Source organism: Vigna umbellata, chromosome 4, assembly GCF_029865625.1.
Source record: "Vigna umbellata cultivar VRB3 chromosome 4, Vumbellata_1.0, whole genome shotgun sequence".
Lineage (NCBI taxonomy): Eukaryota > Viridiplantae > Streptophyta > Magnoliopsida > Fabales > Fabaceae > Vigna > Vigna umbellata.
In genome coordinates, this window is record NC_142168.1 from 19304343 (window position 1) to 19320217 (window position 15875).

The 15875-nt window shown below is 31.2% G+C and overlaps 1 protein-coding gene across 2 annotated transcripts; it reads right to left on the reverse strand.

The window, feature by feature from the left end:
- Window positions 1–5850: 5850 nt before the first annotated feature.
- On the reverse strand, window positions 5851–8305 carry LOC148199463 (uncharacterized). Of its 2 annotated transcripts, none has more exons than XR_015786087.1 (2): window positions 6862–8305; window positions 5851–6138 (listed from the first exon to the last, which is right to left on the reverse strand). XR_015786087.1 is itself a non-coding variant. In XM_088113613.1 (2 exons), exon 1 carries the CDS (start codon window positions 8290–8292, stop codon window positions 6985–6987), a length of 1308 nt encoding a protein of 435 aa, XP_087969739.1. In that variant the 5' UTR covers window positions 8293–8305; the 3' UTR covers window positions 5851–6138; window positions 6957–6984. The 2 variants fall into 2 exon arrangements, 1 of the variants encoding a protein (XP_087969739.1); XM_088113613.1 differs by having other exon boundaries at window positions 6957–8305.
- Between the last annotated feature and the right edge of the window lie 7570 nt (window positions 8306–15875).

Here is a 15875-nt window from a genome sequence, read left to right on the forward strand (position 1 = left end):
TCTTTATGATTAATGTGCTTGATGGAGTCAGCATCAGTAGTTATTACAAACAATATAATAACATTATTTCTTTTATTTCTCATATTATGCTTCGTTATCATTTCGACCTAACAAATCTTTTATAATCCAGCTTTCGTAGATGTTTCATATTTAATTATACAATTAATCATGTACATTTGTTTCAACACTTTTGGCTTCTTCTCTTCAATGCCAGAATGTTAGAAAAAAAAAAGAATATGGTGGAAAAAGAAAAACATCTCAGATTATCAGATATATTAATAGTAGAAATAGTATTGAGTTTTATGTTCTGAATACATGTTTCTAACGTAATCCAAACATAAATAAACTTTGCATCATTATAACTAAAAATAACAAAATGAATCAATTTGATCTATTGTGATCGATTACACCACCTTTTTATAAAAAATAGACCAGAATAATTTTATTCAAGATCATGATCGGAGAGTTGAAAAATGAAAGAAAAGGCAAAAGGAAAAGGAGATAATTTCAATTTTTTTAAATTTTTAATATATAAAAGAAGTAATAAACCTTTACCAATAATACATAAACCTTTTAATTTAAAAAATTATAAAAAAAAGTAATTTAAGATATTAATCCCTTTTACCATTTTATCGTCTCTAATCATATAAGAAATAGAAAAAAAAAAGTAAAAGATAAAAAAATTTAAAAATAAAAACTTTTGGTAGAATATAAGAAAGCAGAAAATGTGCACATCGAAGTTCATTTCATTTGCAAAACAGAATCAATGAAAATGAAAGATCAAAATAAACCCAATTCTCACGTACCCATAGGGTCAAGTCCTAGAAAAATTATAAAGAAAATATTGCATGACAATGCATTTGTCAGGTCTCAATCATGTTTGTATCGGGGTCCAAATATGTTAGGAAAATGGAGAAAAAAATACACAAACTTTTGCTCAGGACATGAAAATAATTGAAATCGCTTTCCAATTTGTTATCATTATAATTAATATATTATATTATTGTATTATTTATTTTGGTGAAAATTGATTAAGTAATTTATTAAAAAATAGATAAATATTATGAATCTAGTGACCACCTCAATTATTTGTTTGAGTGGAATGAAAATATTATATAAAATCTATTCAATTTATAGAAACTAAACACTTTGATTAAAAAACATATTTTGAGAAACACCATGATATATTAATAATTTTTTTTAATAATTTTTACTAATAGATTATATATATTATTATTTTATTAGTTTGTATATTTGAAACAGATCAATTATAAATCATCACATAAATTATTATAAAAAATATTGTTAAAAAAAGTTGTTAAAAAATAATTATGTTGATATTACATAAATTTGACTTCAACAAACATAAAGAAGAAGTTTCAGTGTATTTTATTATTTAGTTTTGAAAAAGAAGGGATGAAACTAAAATAGTAATACTAGAAAAACAGTTTGCAAAAATTTTTGAATGTTACCACATATAAAAAAAAATTCGAAAATATATAGCTTATATTAACAACACGAAATAAACGTGAACATTTGCTAACAATTCAAAAAACAATAAATAAATAAATTGGGCATATAGATGTCTGTTAGGAGGGATCCCGACGTCTATAATATTATAGACGTCGGAGCCCCTCCTAAGAAACATCTATATGTCTGATAGGTAGATGAAAAGTTCTTTCTTTTTCGCCTTATAGACGTCTGATCTCGCCACCCAGACGTCTATAAACGATTATAGACGTCGGTGTCACTCCTAACAGACGTGTATATGTTTGACGGGTAGATGAAAAGTTCTTTTTTTTCCGCCATATCGACGTCGGATCCCGCCATCTAACGTCTAAATGGCCTGACAGGATAGGTGAAAAGTTTTTTTGGACGTCATATTAGTTAGGGCCCCGACATCTAGGCGAGAATAGACATCGGTTCCCTAGGTGTCCGACGTCTTGTTTGCTATTAAATCAGAAATCAGAAAACTTAGATTGAGGTTTGAAACAGTACTTAGACTTATCCGCACCTATAGGCTCAACCTCTTCTACCACAGGTACATGTTCGTCCCTTGAATGACCAGCCTTTTTCATTCTTTCTCAGTCCCATATAGTGTAGGACAAGTTTCTCAATCATGTTTTTCTTTGAGTAGCCCAAAGTTACTTCAATTGTGACATCAACTCCATGATGTCTCAATATCATGCTAATGAAAACAGCATATGGAAGGTGATACATCTGTTGTATGGTGATCTTGGTCATATGATCATTCATCATAGAAATCTAGTTTGTGGGAACTTTAGCCAACAAAGCATGTAACAGATACACATCTTTAATGGTGAGTTGTGAATGAGTTCCACCTCTAGGTAGCAGAATCCAAGCTATAACAAGTTCATAAAAATGCTAATCCCTTTTCAAACCATCAACCCTAAAGAGAGTGTAATCTCTTGGTTCTTCAAGAAACCTTACACAATCTTTGTAAATTGCAATTTTGTTGATTCTAGACATCCCCAAGCGAGACTTAATCCCACCATGATGAAAGCCTGCAACTGTCTTCCATATAGCTTCATCAATGCAGACATCCACACCTTTCACCCGAGAAAGAATACAGTTACCTTCAACCTTCAGATTTGCATACAACACGTTCACCAAGTTTGAGTAGTAGTCACCACCCAACTTAACAAACTTAGCCAGACCTTGATAAATCAGCCACTCATGAAATATAAATCCTTCATTGCGGAAGAAAAGAAGATTAAAAAACTTATGCTTGATGACTTCTTTGAATCCCCAGAAGCATACGAAGTAACTTCGCACTTCCTCATCACTAATCCAACCAATGGGATTTGCTTGCCTTTCAACCGGTGATGACTGTTTTCCACAGCGAGTAGATGAAGAAGCCATCACAGATTCAGAGTTCACATAGATATTTGTGCACATATAAGGTTTTAGAGGCAAAGTAATGAAACAGTGCGACTCATGAACTCATGAATCAGTTTTTATAAAAGACCTGATTTATTAAGTTTAGAGAAGGCCATTTTGAATTTGTGAAAATTTGAAAAGCTCAGTTCAACAATTTAATTGATTTCATTAGATTTTGAATTGATTAAGCTTAAACCAATCTCAAACTTTTGAAAACAGATAAGCGCTAAGAAAACATTAATCGATTACATTACTAATTAATCGGTTAAAATTCGGGAAAATATTTTTCAATCAATTTCAATACAAGCAAACACATATCATTCACATACATCAGTAAAAATGTTGCAAATTAAGAATGATGCATGAATTACAAACATAAACTAGAGTTACCACATTTAATACTCAAGAGGTTAATGATTTTTCCTTCGTGATCCTTCCTTGAGTCTTTGTCTGCCACCATTTCAGTTTATTTTCCTGCAAAATCATCATATGGTTTGGAAGCACGTATCCAGATAAACTTGGGGCCTTTTCTGTTAGTAACAGTAGTTGGTTCTTTGGGAATCCATTTAAACTTTCCCTTTGGAACAACAACTTTCCTGTAATAACAAGATCTAACAGTGTGACCAATATTATTGCAATAGAAACAGGTAACAGTAGAAGGTTTACTCAAATCAGTAAATTACTTTGAGTTAATTCTTTCACTTTTAGCATTGTAACCTATTCCTTGCTTGTTAATTACCCTTCTTTGAAATCCTAGAACAACTTCTAAGTTTGATATACCAAGAGTAAATTTTGATAATGTGCTTGCTAGGTACTTGATATTTTCTAAGTATGCAGGACAATCTTTACAATCTTTTTCAACAATTTTATTTTTAGATCTAGCATTCTCAGCAGATTGTAGAGAAGCAATAAGATCAATTTTCAATTTATCATTTTCTTCAACAAGGTTATCAATTCTATATTCATAATCTTTTCTTTCACTGTTTAATCAATTAACCTTGTATTTAAGCTTCATTGCCTTTGCATGGAGTTCTTGAGAAGCATCCAACAATTGATAATACCTGTCTTCAATTGGTTCATCTTCAAATATGTTGCCACTGCTTTTAGAACGAACAGATCCAGCCATGAGACACAAATTTGTCTCCTCCTCTAGACTTTGATTGTCTTCATCACTAGATGTACCTTCAGAATCACTATCTTCCCATGCAATATAAGATCTTCTTTGCTTCCTGTCTTGATTGAGCTTTTCCTCAATTTTCTGCTTCTACTTTAAGGTTGAACAATGGGATTAGCAGTCTTTCCTCTTCTTTTGCTTCCTTTTGAATTTCCTACAAAAATCAGATGCATTGTTTCTAGATTTCATGAACTTAGTAAATTTCTTTACCATCATGTTAAGCACTTCCTTTTCTAGTACTTCTGCATCAGAATAAGCATTTGTATCATTGCTTCATGAGGCTTTCTTGCTGGAAATCTTGACAGCTACGGAATGCTTCTGAACAGTTTCTTCTTCCTTTATCACTCTTCTAAGCTCCAATTCATGCTCCTTAAGTTTGTCAAATAGTGTAGCCATGTTCATGGAAGTCAAATCCCTTGATTCAAATATGGCAGTTGTTGATAAGGGGAGCACTGTGATAGCTGAACTCAATCCCTGTAATGTTGTTTTTGATGATGACAACACATTAATAGCAACAACACATGAATATTGTAATGTCACAATAGAAAAGTGTTTTTGTGTTGTGTTATACATATGTGAATTTGTACATGCTTACTATGATAAATGCATATACTATGACCAATGCATATGTTAGACATACTATGTGAATCATGCATACTCTTGTGATTATGATGTGATTATATTTGTGTATGCACATTGTATGTTTATGTGTATTTAAAACCAGAAGCACAAAAGCATATTTGCATGACAGAATCGATTACAATATTATAGACAGCTTATGTTTTGAATTGTGGCAAAACAACTAGTTTGAATCGATTACATTAGGTATTGAATCGATTAAAACTCGCATGTTGTTGCAAGAAACATATATAAACATTTTTGTTGTTGTCATCATCAAAAACAAATTACACAGGGATTGAGTTTACATTGCTCTCCTATCAACACTTATGGTGTCTAATAATATATCTTTTGAAACAATATTTTATTATATTATTTTATTTAATATTATTTTATACAACACTACTAATTGGATTTATATTTTTTATAAACAGCTGAAGTTAGGAGTTTCAACAACTTATTCACATTCATTTGAGTCATTCTTCACATGGTTAAATTTCATTCAATGTGAAAGAAAACGACATATATCTGTTTACCATAATATAAGTTCGACGTACCAAAGAGTTTGAGTGCACCACATTTTTACATAATTATAAAATGCTTTATTGGATATTTGTTCACATTGAGAAGATCAAAGGATTCACCTTTTAGGGGGAACAAGACTTTCTCTTTTACATTTATAATTTGTTAAAGATTACTATAAATTTACACTATCCCAACAATCTTTTTTATAACATCCACTTTGCAATAGTATTTAAATTATAATTATCTTAATATACTTATTGTTAATTTGTTGTTATAATATTCAAATTTCATATTAAATATAATATCTTTTCTTGTTGAAAGAATTGTATGCATAATACGGACAAATATGTCAATGACAAGATGACAAGTCCGTGCATCGTATCATGCATGTAATCGATCCTACTTTTTATTCGTGACCACAAAATTTAAACGTGACTAAAAGAGAAGATTCTAAACATTAAATTTCGAAGACTTCATTTAATCTAATAATAAAACCACAATTATTAGTACATAAGAAGTCGGACTAAATATAAACTACCATTTTATTATCTGTGTAAATGAAATTAGTATTATTGAAAAGACTCTAAAAATATATTAATTGTAGAATTGATCTAGAAAATATACAAAGGGCAAGAGAGAAAGCATTCTTTTTTATTTATTATTAAGTTTGCTTCACAACCAAAATGCATTCATGTGATGTTCAATTAGAGAAAGCAAAGAAGTGCCTTACAACTGTATAAAAATACAATAATAATGGATGAACAATACAAACGAAAAAGAAAAGGATTGACACACGTCTTTCTTCTTATGAGACAAAACGCTCGGAAACTTTGCTTCCGTTGTTTTCCTTGTGGGAATGCAAAATGCATCTTCTTTCTATCAACAACGTTCTTTATTGGCACATATTCTTCATAAATAACCTACAAAGTACATGCACATGGTTAGCATAATAGTCTACAGTCCCTTTCACTGGTTATTCCTTCAATAATGTCAAGAAATACTTCTCCCTCGTATACTAATGCAGGCAAAACGGTTGTTATTTAGATTATTAATATACTTTTTTTCCCCTTTGGTTTTGGATTTTTATCCTTAAAATATGTATGTACACGAAGAAGAAAAAAAAATCTCCAACACTCTTTAGATATCTAAATAAAGAAAAAAGAAAGAGAAATATGTATGTAATATAATTAATAATATTATGTGTGAGAAAAAAAATGAAAAGTGTTGATAGAGTATTTATAACTATATACGCAAAAGGTTACATGTAAGTAAAAAGTATACGATACTGTATACGGTGTTAAATTCGAGTAAGAAATTGTAGTACTATCGCGGTTATACCCTTGAAAAAGGTAAGTCGCCATGAAAGCTTTGAAAAAGATAAAAGGTTAACATCTTTTAAGAATAATAAAAGTACGCTTAAAATAATATGCTTAATTTGTTTCTAATAAACTTGAAATAAACAAAAAAAATTCCTTAAACTTCTCAAAAATTTAATTAAAAAAATGGAACCATGATTACTATAGTCAACAACCAAAATTTAAAAAGAAAATGAAAGTTTTGTTCGATCGAAACAAAAGAGTGTTGACGCACATACTTCGGATAATTAGTTTACTTTGTAAACTGCAACTTAGGCCGAACATTACCCTGATATAGCTTGCACGTGATTGCATGTAAAGAGAGTTTTAACGTAAATATTACATGATTATTACGATAATGTAGGTTTTGTGTAGAAGATTACCACGAGGAACACTATGCAAAAGCACTATCTAGTAGTGGTATGGAGGAGGCGGGGATGCGTAGATGTAGTGTGGTGGAGGTGGTGAATGAACAGGAGGAGGAGGAGACTTATACTTGTAAACTGGGGGTGGAGGGGATTTGTATTTGTAAACTGGGGGTGGTGGAGAGGGGTACTTGTACGGTGGCGGTGGAGGAGATGGGTACTTGTATGGTGGTGGAGGTGATTTGTACTTGTAAACTGGCGGTGGAGGTGATTTGTATTTGTAGACTGGGGGTGGAGGAGATGGGTACTTGTATGGTGGTGGTGGTGGAGAAGGATACTTGTAGGGTGGAGGTGGAGACTTATACTTGTAAACCGGTGGTGGTGGAGACTTGTATTTATAAACCGGTGGTGGTGGAGACTTGTACTTGTAAACCGGTGGTGGTGGAGACTTGTATTTATAAACCGGTGGTGGTGGAGACTTGTACTTGTAAACCGGTGGTGGTGGAGACTTGTACTTGTAAACCGGTGGTGGTGGAGACTTGTACTTATAAACCGGTGGTGGAGGAGAAGGGTATTTGTATGGGGGAGGTGGAGGAGATGGGTATTTGTAGGGAGGAGGGGGAGACTTGTACTTGTAAACTGGAGGAGGAGGAGACTTGTATTTGTATACTGGTGGGGGAGGAGATGGGTACTTGTATGGAGGTGGTGGAGGAGATGGGTACTTGTAAGGAGGAGGAGGAGACTTGTATTTGTAAACTGGGGGTGGTGGAGAGGGGTACTTGTATGGTGGAGGAGGAGGAGATGGGTACTTGTATGGAGGAGGAGGGGACTTGTACTTGTAAACTGGTGGTGGTGGAGAGTGGTAGTAGTAGGGTGGAGGAGGTGAGTGCTTTGGTGGTGGAGGAGAGTGGTAATAGTAGGGTGGAGGAGGAGAGTGCTTTGGTGGAGGAGGAGAGTGGTAGTAATAGGGAGGAGGAGGAGAGTGTTTAGGTGGAGGTGGAGAATGATAGTAATAAGGAGGAGGAGGTGAGTGTTTTGGGGGAGGTGGAGAGTGGTAGTAGTAGGGAGGAGGAGGAGAGTGCTTTGGTGGTGGTGGAGAATGGTAGTAGTATGGGGGAGGAGGCGAATGCTTTGGTGGTGGTGGAGAGTGATAGTAATAAGGAGGAGGAGGTGAATGTTTTGGTGGTGGAGGGGAGTGGTAGTAGTAAGGCTTTGGCGGCGGTGGAGGAGAGGAGTAGATGTAGTTGTCAGCCAATGTTTGAGATGAGAAGGTGAGGGAGATTAAGGTTAATGCAAGAGTGGTGAGAGTGAGAGAGGCCATTGGAGACCCCATGTTGGGTTTTTGTGTTGCCATTAGGAAAGGTAGCGATACCCTTTATATAGCTTACTTTTTTACCCATTTTTCCAACTAATTTATCTTGCTTTAGATTTTATCTCTTACAACAATGTGAATCTATTAAAAACTAACTTCAATTCGAGTTTCAGGACTAATGCAATCAATCCAAGTTGCCACGCGGGTTTGGATTTGATAGAGACAGCTGGCTGTATGAAAATAATTATAAAGAAGCAATTAAAATAACTAACCAATTACTTCAAAATGTTGACCCTGCCCTTATTTTCTTTATAAGAAGAAGACACCAACCATCCTTTCAATTTTTTTTCCATTGCCCAATTTTCAAAATAATTAGGGTTAATTAACGCATTGTCCCTGTCAAGTATTTGATGTAATTAATTTGTCACGTCTCTTAATTTTTAACAGTTTTATTTTTCTACAGAAACATTCGAAGCTCTATGCATGGTGACCATTAAGGTCATTTAATATCTTGCAGTACTTCTCTGGGACCATGTGTGTCATGATGAAGGTGGAATCTTTTATCTTTTTCACTCTTATTGTGGAGGCCAAAAGGAATATTTACGTATTGCATGGTATCGCTTTCTCTATCAGAGGAATTACAGGCATATCAAGAAAAACTCAGTCTCAAAACTCTTTTACTTTTTTGCCTTTTAGCATTTTACTGCCTAAAGTACACAACTGTTGAATGCGATACGTCAACTTAAGAACTTGTCCATGAATTCCAATTAATATTCTCTTTCTTAATAATTCATATCAAGAGAAAATTTATAAAATTCTCAGCACGTTCATGAATGATGGAACTATATATAAAATATAATACAATAAAAAATTATTGAGTATATTTTGTACAATTGAATCTGTTATATATATATATATATATATATATATATATATATATATATATATATATATATTATGGAAACAATAACATGATACAAAAATGTTGAATTATTTGTTGCATTTCCGAATATGTGTGAGTATCATGACACCATTTTCTAATATTTTTAATTTACACTATAAAATATTTTAACTAAATTTGTTTTTATACTTTTATCTAAAAAATTCAAATCAAATATGGCCATGGCTTACAAATTTCTTTGATTTTTTTTCTACAACTATTGTATTCATGATAAATTACGTTTCATTAAATAATGGTCAAACATTGCATGTTGGGAGGGGCAAATGATACATTGACCCGCATTCGGTGTTCTTCATTAATTTTTCAGTAAATATTAACTTTACCAGATAACTTATGTTTATTTTTTTCCCTTTCTTATAATAAGGATTATGGAAAATTAAAAAAAATGAAAATTAATGTTGTGTCCCTATGAGTAGATGCTAGGTCACATATAGTGTATTATTTCCAGCCACCACCATATCTCAAAACCAATAAAATATGCAAAAAAGAAAAGTCAACAAACACACGTACCTATGTTTCTACACTACACTAACAGAAGATGAATCATTTTAGAAAAATGTGGAATAATAAACAAAATAGTTATCACTTTGTCAATGTAGTATAACATTTTAAAATGCCTATGATATGAGTGCATTTTTTCTACCATGTAATGAAGATTTTCTACTTTAAGAATTAAGATTAAAATTTAAAAAACTGCAGAAAGTAAATTAAAAATTGATTGATTTTGAAAAGCATGGAAAGTAGAGTGTGATTGGTTACTACTTTATAATGGATTGTGACGTTAATGAAAACATTTTAACGGAAAGAAAATGTGTAGCTTTTGTTCATGTCAAATTCTCATCTGCTTCAAGCTTTTTGACTGTATAGTTTATACCTGAAACTGGGACAGGAAAAGCACTTTCTCAAAAGTTTCACAATCATTAGATCACATTTCGGTTATTTCTTAATCCAACCCAATCAATTTTTCTTTACTTTTTACATCTACATCAAAATCTAGGACAAATTATATACTCTGCTAAATCTTGAATGAGATTAAAATTAAGAAACTCGTCAAAGGTAAAGATCACAGCTCCACTAAATAATATCAACGCTTTTGTTAATCTTTTTATATTAGATTTAAAATTTTATGTTTTTTAATTAATTTTCTCGTGTAATTTTTTAGTGATGTTATTAATATATGCTTAATACAATACAAAAGTGGTTTTCAATTTTAATTAAATTAAATAATATTGATAACTTTTTATGTAATTACGTATCTCGATCAAGTATTGTCATCAGTCATATAATTGATGTAGGTGATCATGACACTTCATTGCTATACAACTTGTTTTTAATAAAAATAATAACTTTTTTTCAGTAATCATTAATACATTTATATATAATCATAAAACTTCATCAATTTTAAGATAAGTAGCAAGATACAATTATGCCATTCATTTACGAGATAATAAAAATAAGAAAAAAATGAAAACATGTAAATTTATAAAATATATTGATAAAATAAAGGTTTTAGGTTATTATTTTTATAAAAAAAATGAAAAAATCGTAAAAACTGACTTTAAACTTAACTCAACCTCTGTATTTTTTATATACTTTAAACTCATATTATCTCCATTACACTCACATCACGTCTATACGTACATATTATTATATAGAAACTAAAGAAGAAAGAAATATCTCGCATTATGGCTGAAGCGAGAAAAAAAAAAGACGATCGTGGTACGCAGAGAGGAGAGCTCGAAGCTCACTACTAGCCTTCTCTCATGGCTGCGAAAAAAGGAGGAAGAGAAGATCAAAGAAAAGTTTCATCTAAGGTAAGAAAAACATTGAATCAACACTATTATTGTGATTGATGAGTCTGATGAACATTAAACTGGTGGGGAAAAACGCTAACCTTAAATAGGTAAGGGAAAAAGGAAAAATGGTAAAATTATAATTTTCCTAATAGATTACTAATCCTAAGTAGTAATCCTAACAGATCTAGTGTATTTAAAGATCCTAGCAATTCTAACTAACATCATTAGGCTCCCCTTAGCTGGATTGTGTATGTTCACCATCCAAGCTTAGGACGATGAACTAGAAGCAAACGCGATGTGGTAGTTTCGTGAAAATGTCAATGAGTTGTTCTTTTGAACGAACAACATGGTAGTCGAGTTCTATGTGGTTTAGTTCTTTCATGAAAGCTTTAATTGTGAGCAATATGTCTGGCTGACATATTGTCATAGTAAAGTGCGGCAGTGGTAGTGATCTCGACATTGAGATCTTGTAGGATGTAAGGAATACATTGAATTTTGCATATTATAGTAGCTAGGGCTCTATATTCTGCTTCTGTGTAGAAGACTTGGAAACAATAATTGCTTCTTGGATTTCCATGATATGAGAGAGGACCTAGGAAGATGTAAAATCTTGTGATGGATCTTCTAATATTAGGACAAGTTGCTCAGTCTAAGTCACTAAAAGCCTTTATTTGGTAATGAGAGTCTGCAGCAAAGAAGAGGGCTTGTGAGGGGCTGGATTTCATATACCTAAGCATGTGCTGCAAAGCCCGATAATGATAATTAGTAGGAGATTGAACAAATTAAGTGAGAAGATTGATAGAAAAACATAAATCAAGTCTAGTATTAGTGAGATAAAGCAATTTCCCTATTAGTCTGTAATAGGAATTAGGATTAGCCAAGTAATTATCAGTTTTATACAAGGAACTTGTGTCGCTTAGAAAGGGGGTAGTGCAGGCTTGCATCCCAATATTTCTATTTCTTCAAGAATGTCCAAAGCATATTTCCTCTAACATAGGTTTATTCCTTCTTAGACTTGGCCACTGATCAAAGCCTAAAAGTATTTAAGCCTCCCTAGGTTCTTGATTCGGAAAGCATGATGAAGAAGGGCTTTTATGTGATCTATTTATGTAATGGAATCTCCTGCCAAAATAATATAATCTCCATACACAAGAATAGTTGTGAAATTTTGTGGATGTTTCTTAATAAAACATGAATGATAAATTTAGATTGAGTGTAATCAACAGAGAGTAGAACGATGATAGTTTATCAAACCATTTTCTACTAGCATGTTTCAGCCCATATAGGGACTTAGTTAACCTACAAATTTGACCTTTTGCATGAATATTCAGTCCTGGTGGTGGCTCCATATACACTTCTTCATTTAGGTCCCCATGTTGAAAAGCATTATCTACATCAAGTTAATGTAGATGCCAATTTTTTGAGGCAACAATGGCAAGTAGCATATTCTGACAGTGGTTAGTTTGGCAATAGGAGAAAAAGTATCTAGAAAATCTATATCTTCTTACTGTGTATAACCCTTAGCTACCAAGCGAGCCTTGTACCTTTCTATGGTGTCATCGGCTTTATGTTCAACTTTTTACACCTACCTACAACCAATGGAGTTTTTTCCAGGAGGAAAATGAGTCAAGTATTAGGCGCATTGTCTTGTAAATCTTTTAGTTCTTTATGCATGCCCATTCATGGTTTTCCTTGGCCTCATTATATGATTTAGGCTCACTATTGACAAAATTGGCCAATGTGTATTTTAGATGCTTCTCCGACAAAGAATCATATGACAAAACATTGGAAATAGGATAAGGAGTCTTGTAACTATTTTTAACATGTAAAGATCTAGATGAGGACTGATTAACCTAATGTATATAATCATTTAGCTATTTGGGGATCCTTCTAACCCTAGTAGGTCTTCTAGAGTTGTGATCCTCTCTATCATCAGTAGGATGTGTACTAGTGTTAATGGTGGCGTCTTCACTATGATCAAGTCTTTGTTCAGTATCTCCATTTGCAAAGGAGTTTTTGAACTCCATCACAGTTTTGACCATACCAAAATCATTAGGCAAAACACTTTCAATTTCTTTCTCAGCATAGTTTGTCTCATTATTGTGTTGATTTTTATAAGGGAAAATGTTTTCAAAGATGACATTCCTGCTTAAAAATATTTCCCTAGTACTAACGTCGAGTATAATATATCATTTTACACCATTTCTATAGCCTAAGAATACATTTTTTCTAGCTCTAGAATCAAGTTTATTTCTATTGTGCTCTAAAGTGGAAGCAAAACATAGGCAACCAAAGGTTTTCAAATTTAGATAGGTGGGAGGAGTGTCATATATCAAATCATAATACGGGTCTTACCATTGAGGACATATGTGAGTAATCTATTATCAAATAAATGGTATGAGAGACAACATAGAACCAGGAGGCTGTAGGTATATTAATGAGTTGTTCGATAACGAGTAGTATAAAAGGTCCAACAAAAACAAATCGACTCAAAGTTAATGGCACAATAAATCTAACAAATAAAAATTTCACTAAAATAGATTTCAGATAACTTTGATATTATCTTAAGAATGTGATTTTTAAATTTAACTCAACCTTATAAAATTGACTTGTAAAATGAGATTGACACTCATTTATATATAAATTATTTTTATCTCTTGTCGATGTAAAATCTTCAACTCTAAAATAAATTTCATGACACACATATTAAACATTAAAATAAGATAAATATAGTATACTTTTCTATATAATTTGTCTATTTATCTTTTCATTATTTTTTAAAAAGTATATACATTAAAACGTGTTTAATGCTTTTGAATTATTTACTATCTTTGATGAAATAAATACAAGATTATGAATAAAGAAGATAGTGAAATGGGATTTAGAATTTTATTATAGTAAATTTTGTGTGTTCACAATGTCAAAATGGTGACGATAATATTTGAGACTGCGGAACAACTTAATAATTAGTAATTGCCACTACTTCAATTGCTGTTTTCATGCTTTTGGTTAGACATGCGGAAGAAAGTGACCAGCAAAAGTGAGAACAACATATTACTACAAAATTATTTGGAAATTTTGAAAATGTTTTTCATCGTTCTGTTCTAAAATTGAACTAAGCTTTCTACTTTCATTGTCCACTTGTCATGGGAATAAATTAAACAACAAAACTTGCACAAGTTATTGGTGTTATTCTTCAATTAAATTTAGAATTTTACTTAAATTATTCACATTTTATTAAATATACGTAGTATTAGGCGTGTTAACCGAATTAATTAACACAAAGTGAAAACTGATCCAAATAACTGAAAATTGAAAAGAAAAACTAAAAAATTTTAGATTAATTTAGATTGTTGTTTCTAAAAAATTTTAGATTGATTAATCTTAACTTTTTGTTTTGTATTAATTGATGTTAGACTGTGAGAATCTATGCTCTTTAACTTTTAATGAAATTAAATATTTTTTTATACAAAAATTAGGTTTATTGTTCAAAATATTTTTCACATCTTGATTAACATATTTTTATTATTATAAAAAATTTAATTAAAAATTAAAAATCATGAAATATATTTAAATTAAACTGTAATTGATTTGATTTGATTCAGGTTTTTCTTTCTTTCAAACCAAAAGCAAATCAAACTACGTATCTTTTTATATTTCGATATTTCGTTTAAATGTATTTTTAACTAAAAGTCAAACCAAATCAAACCATGAACACCCTTTTATTATGATAGAATTTTAAGAATAATTGAAAAATAACATCAATAATGCTTATAATACTTTATCTAAGTTTTTTTCTTAAATAAAAGAAAACTTTCTTAATTTATTATGCACATGAGAAAATAACTCGTCTTACAAATCAGTTTACAAGATTAAATTGGGTTAAGATAAAAATTTTGCAAATGATAATAGTTTATTCTGTTTTATAACTTGATCATTAAGGTCGACAAGTAAATAAGGACATGTTCAAAACACTTCTTAGGGCCTAAATATATTTTCTGTGTAAGCTTCTTGCATGCGCAAAATTTGATAGTGTAAATATAACAATTCGTTTATAAAGATATATCTTATAAACATCTCTCATATATTGATATAGGATATTTAAAGGAAAATGATAAGTTAGACACAATATTATTATAATATTTTCACTGTAAATATCACTATTTATTGAACTTAGAATATATAATAATAAATAATAAATTAATTAAAAAGTAACATGTAAATTTATATTAAATTGTTTTAAAATTAAAAATACCTTTTATATTGAGTTGGTAGGATAATTAATGAACTGCATTAAATGATCATTAAATAAAATTGTCAGGAACAAAAAAACTGGAAATTGGTTGGTAGTTAGCATGTGTATTTGGACTACAATAATTGATATGTCTGTGGGAAGGGTATAGAACATATATAGGTGTGTGCTGTAATAAAACACAATCACAAAAATGGTGTGAACTGCGAGGGCATGTTGTTTTTAATTTATAGAGAGCAGAAACTTTATGCTAAAAATACGATGATGATAACGATAATGACGATGGAAATTTACTCTTTATTTTACATGCACTAAAAGGTTCATAAATGAGTTTCTATATTTGTTTTTTGCATAGCAAGTTTAGATATATTATGCTTTCTATCTAAGGAGGATCAATAATTTATGGTAGTTACTATTGTTTGATAGAGGCAGAAAGGATATAAATGTTACCAAAAGTTATTCAACTAGGGTCTATTTTTATTATATATATTAGTATATATGATTATCGATTTTGAAGAAATAGGTTTGGATGTAGAACAAGTATCTAAGTTTCATGATAGAAATTTGTGTGCAATAACGAATTTTTTCAATGTGTTATAGGATTTTTTTAATATAA

Bases quoted from the DNA above. Each gene is read 5' to 3' on its own strand.
- LOC148199463 (XM_088113613.1), bottom strand. From the start codon at position 8,292: ATGGCAACACAAAAACCCAACATGGGGTCTCCAATGGCCTCTCTCACT.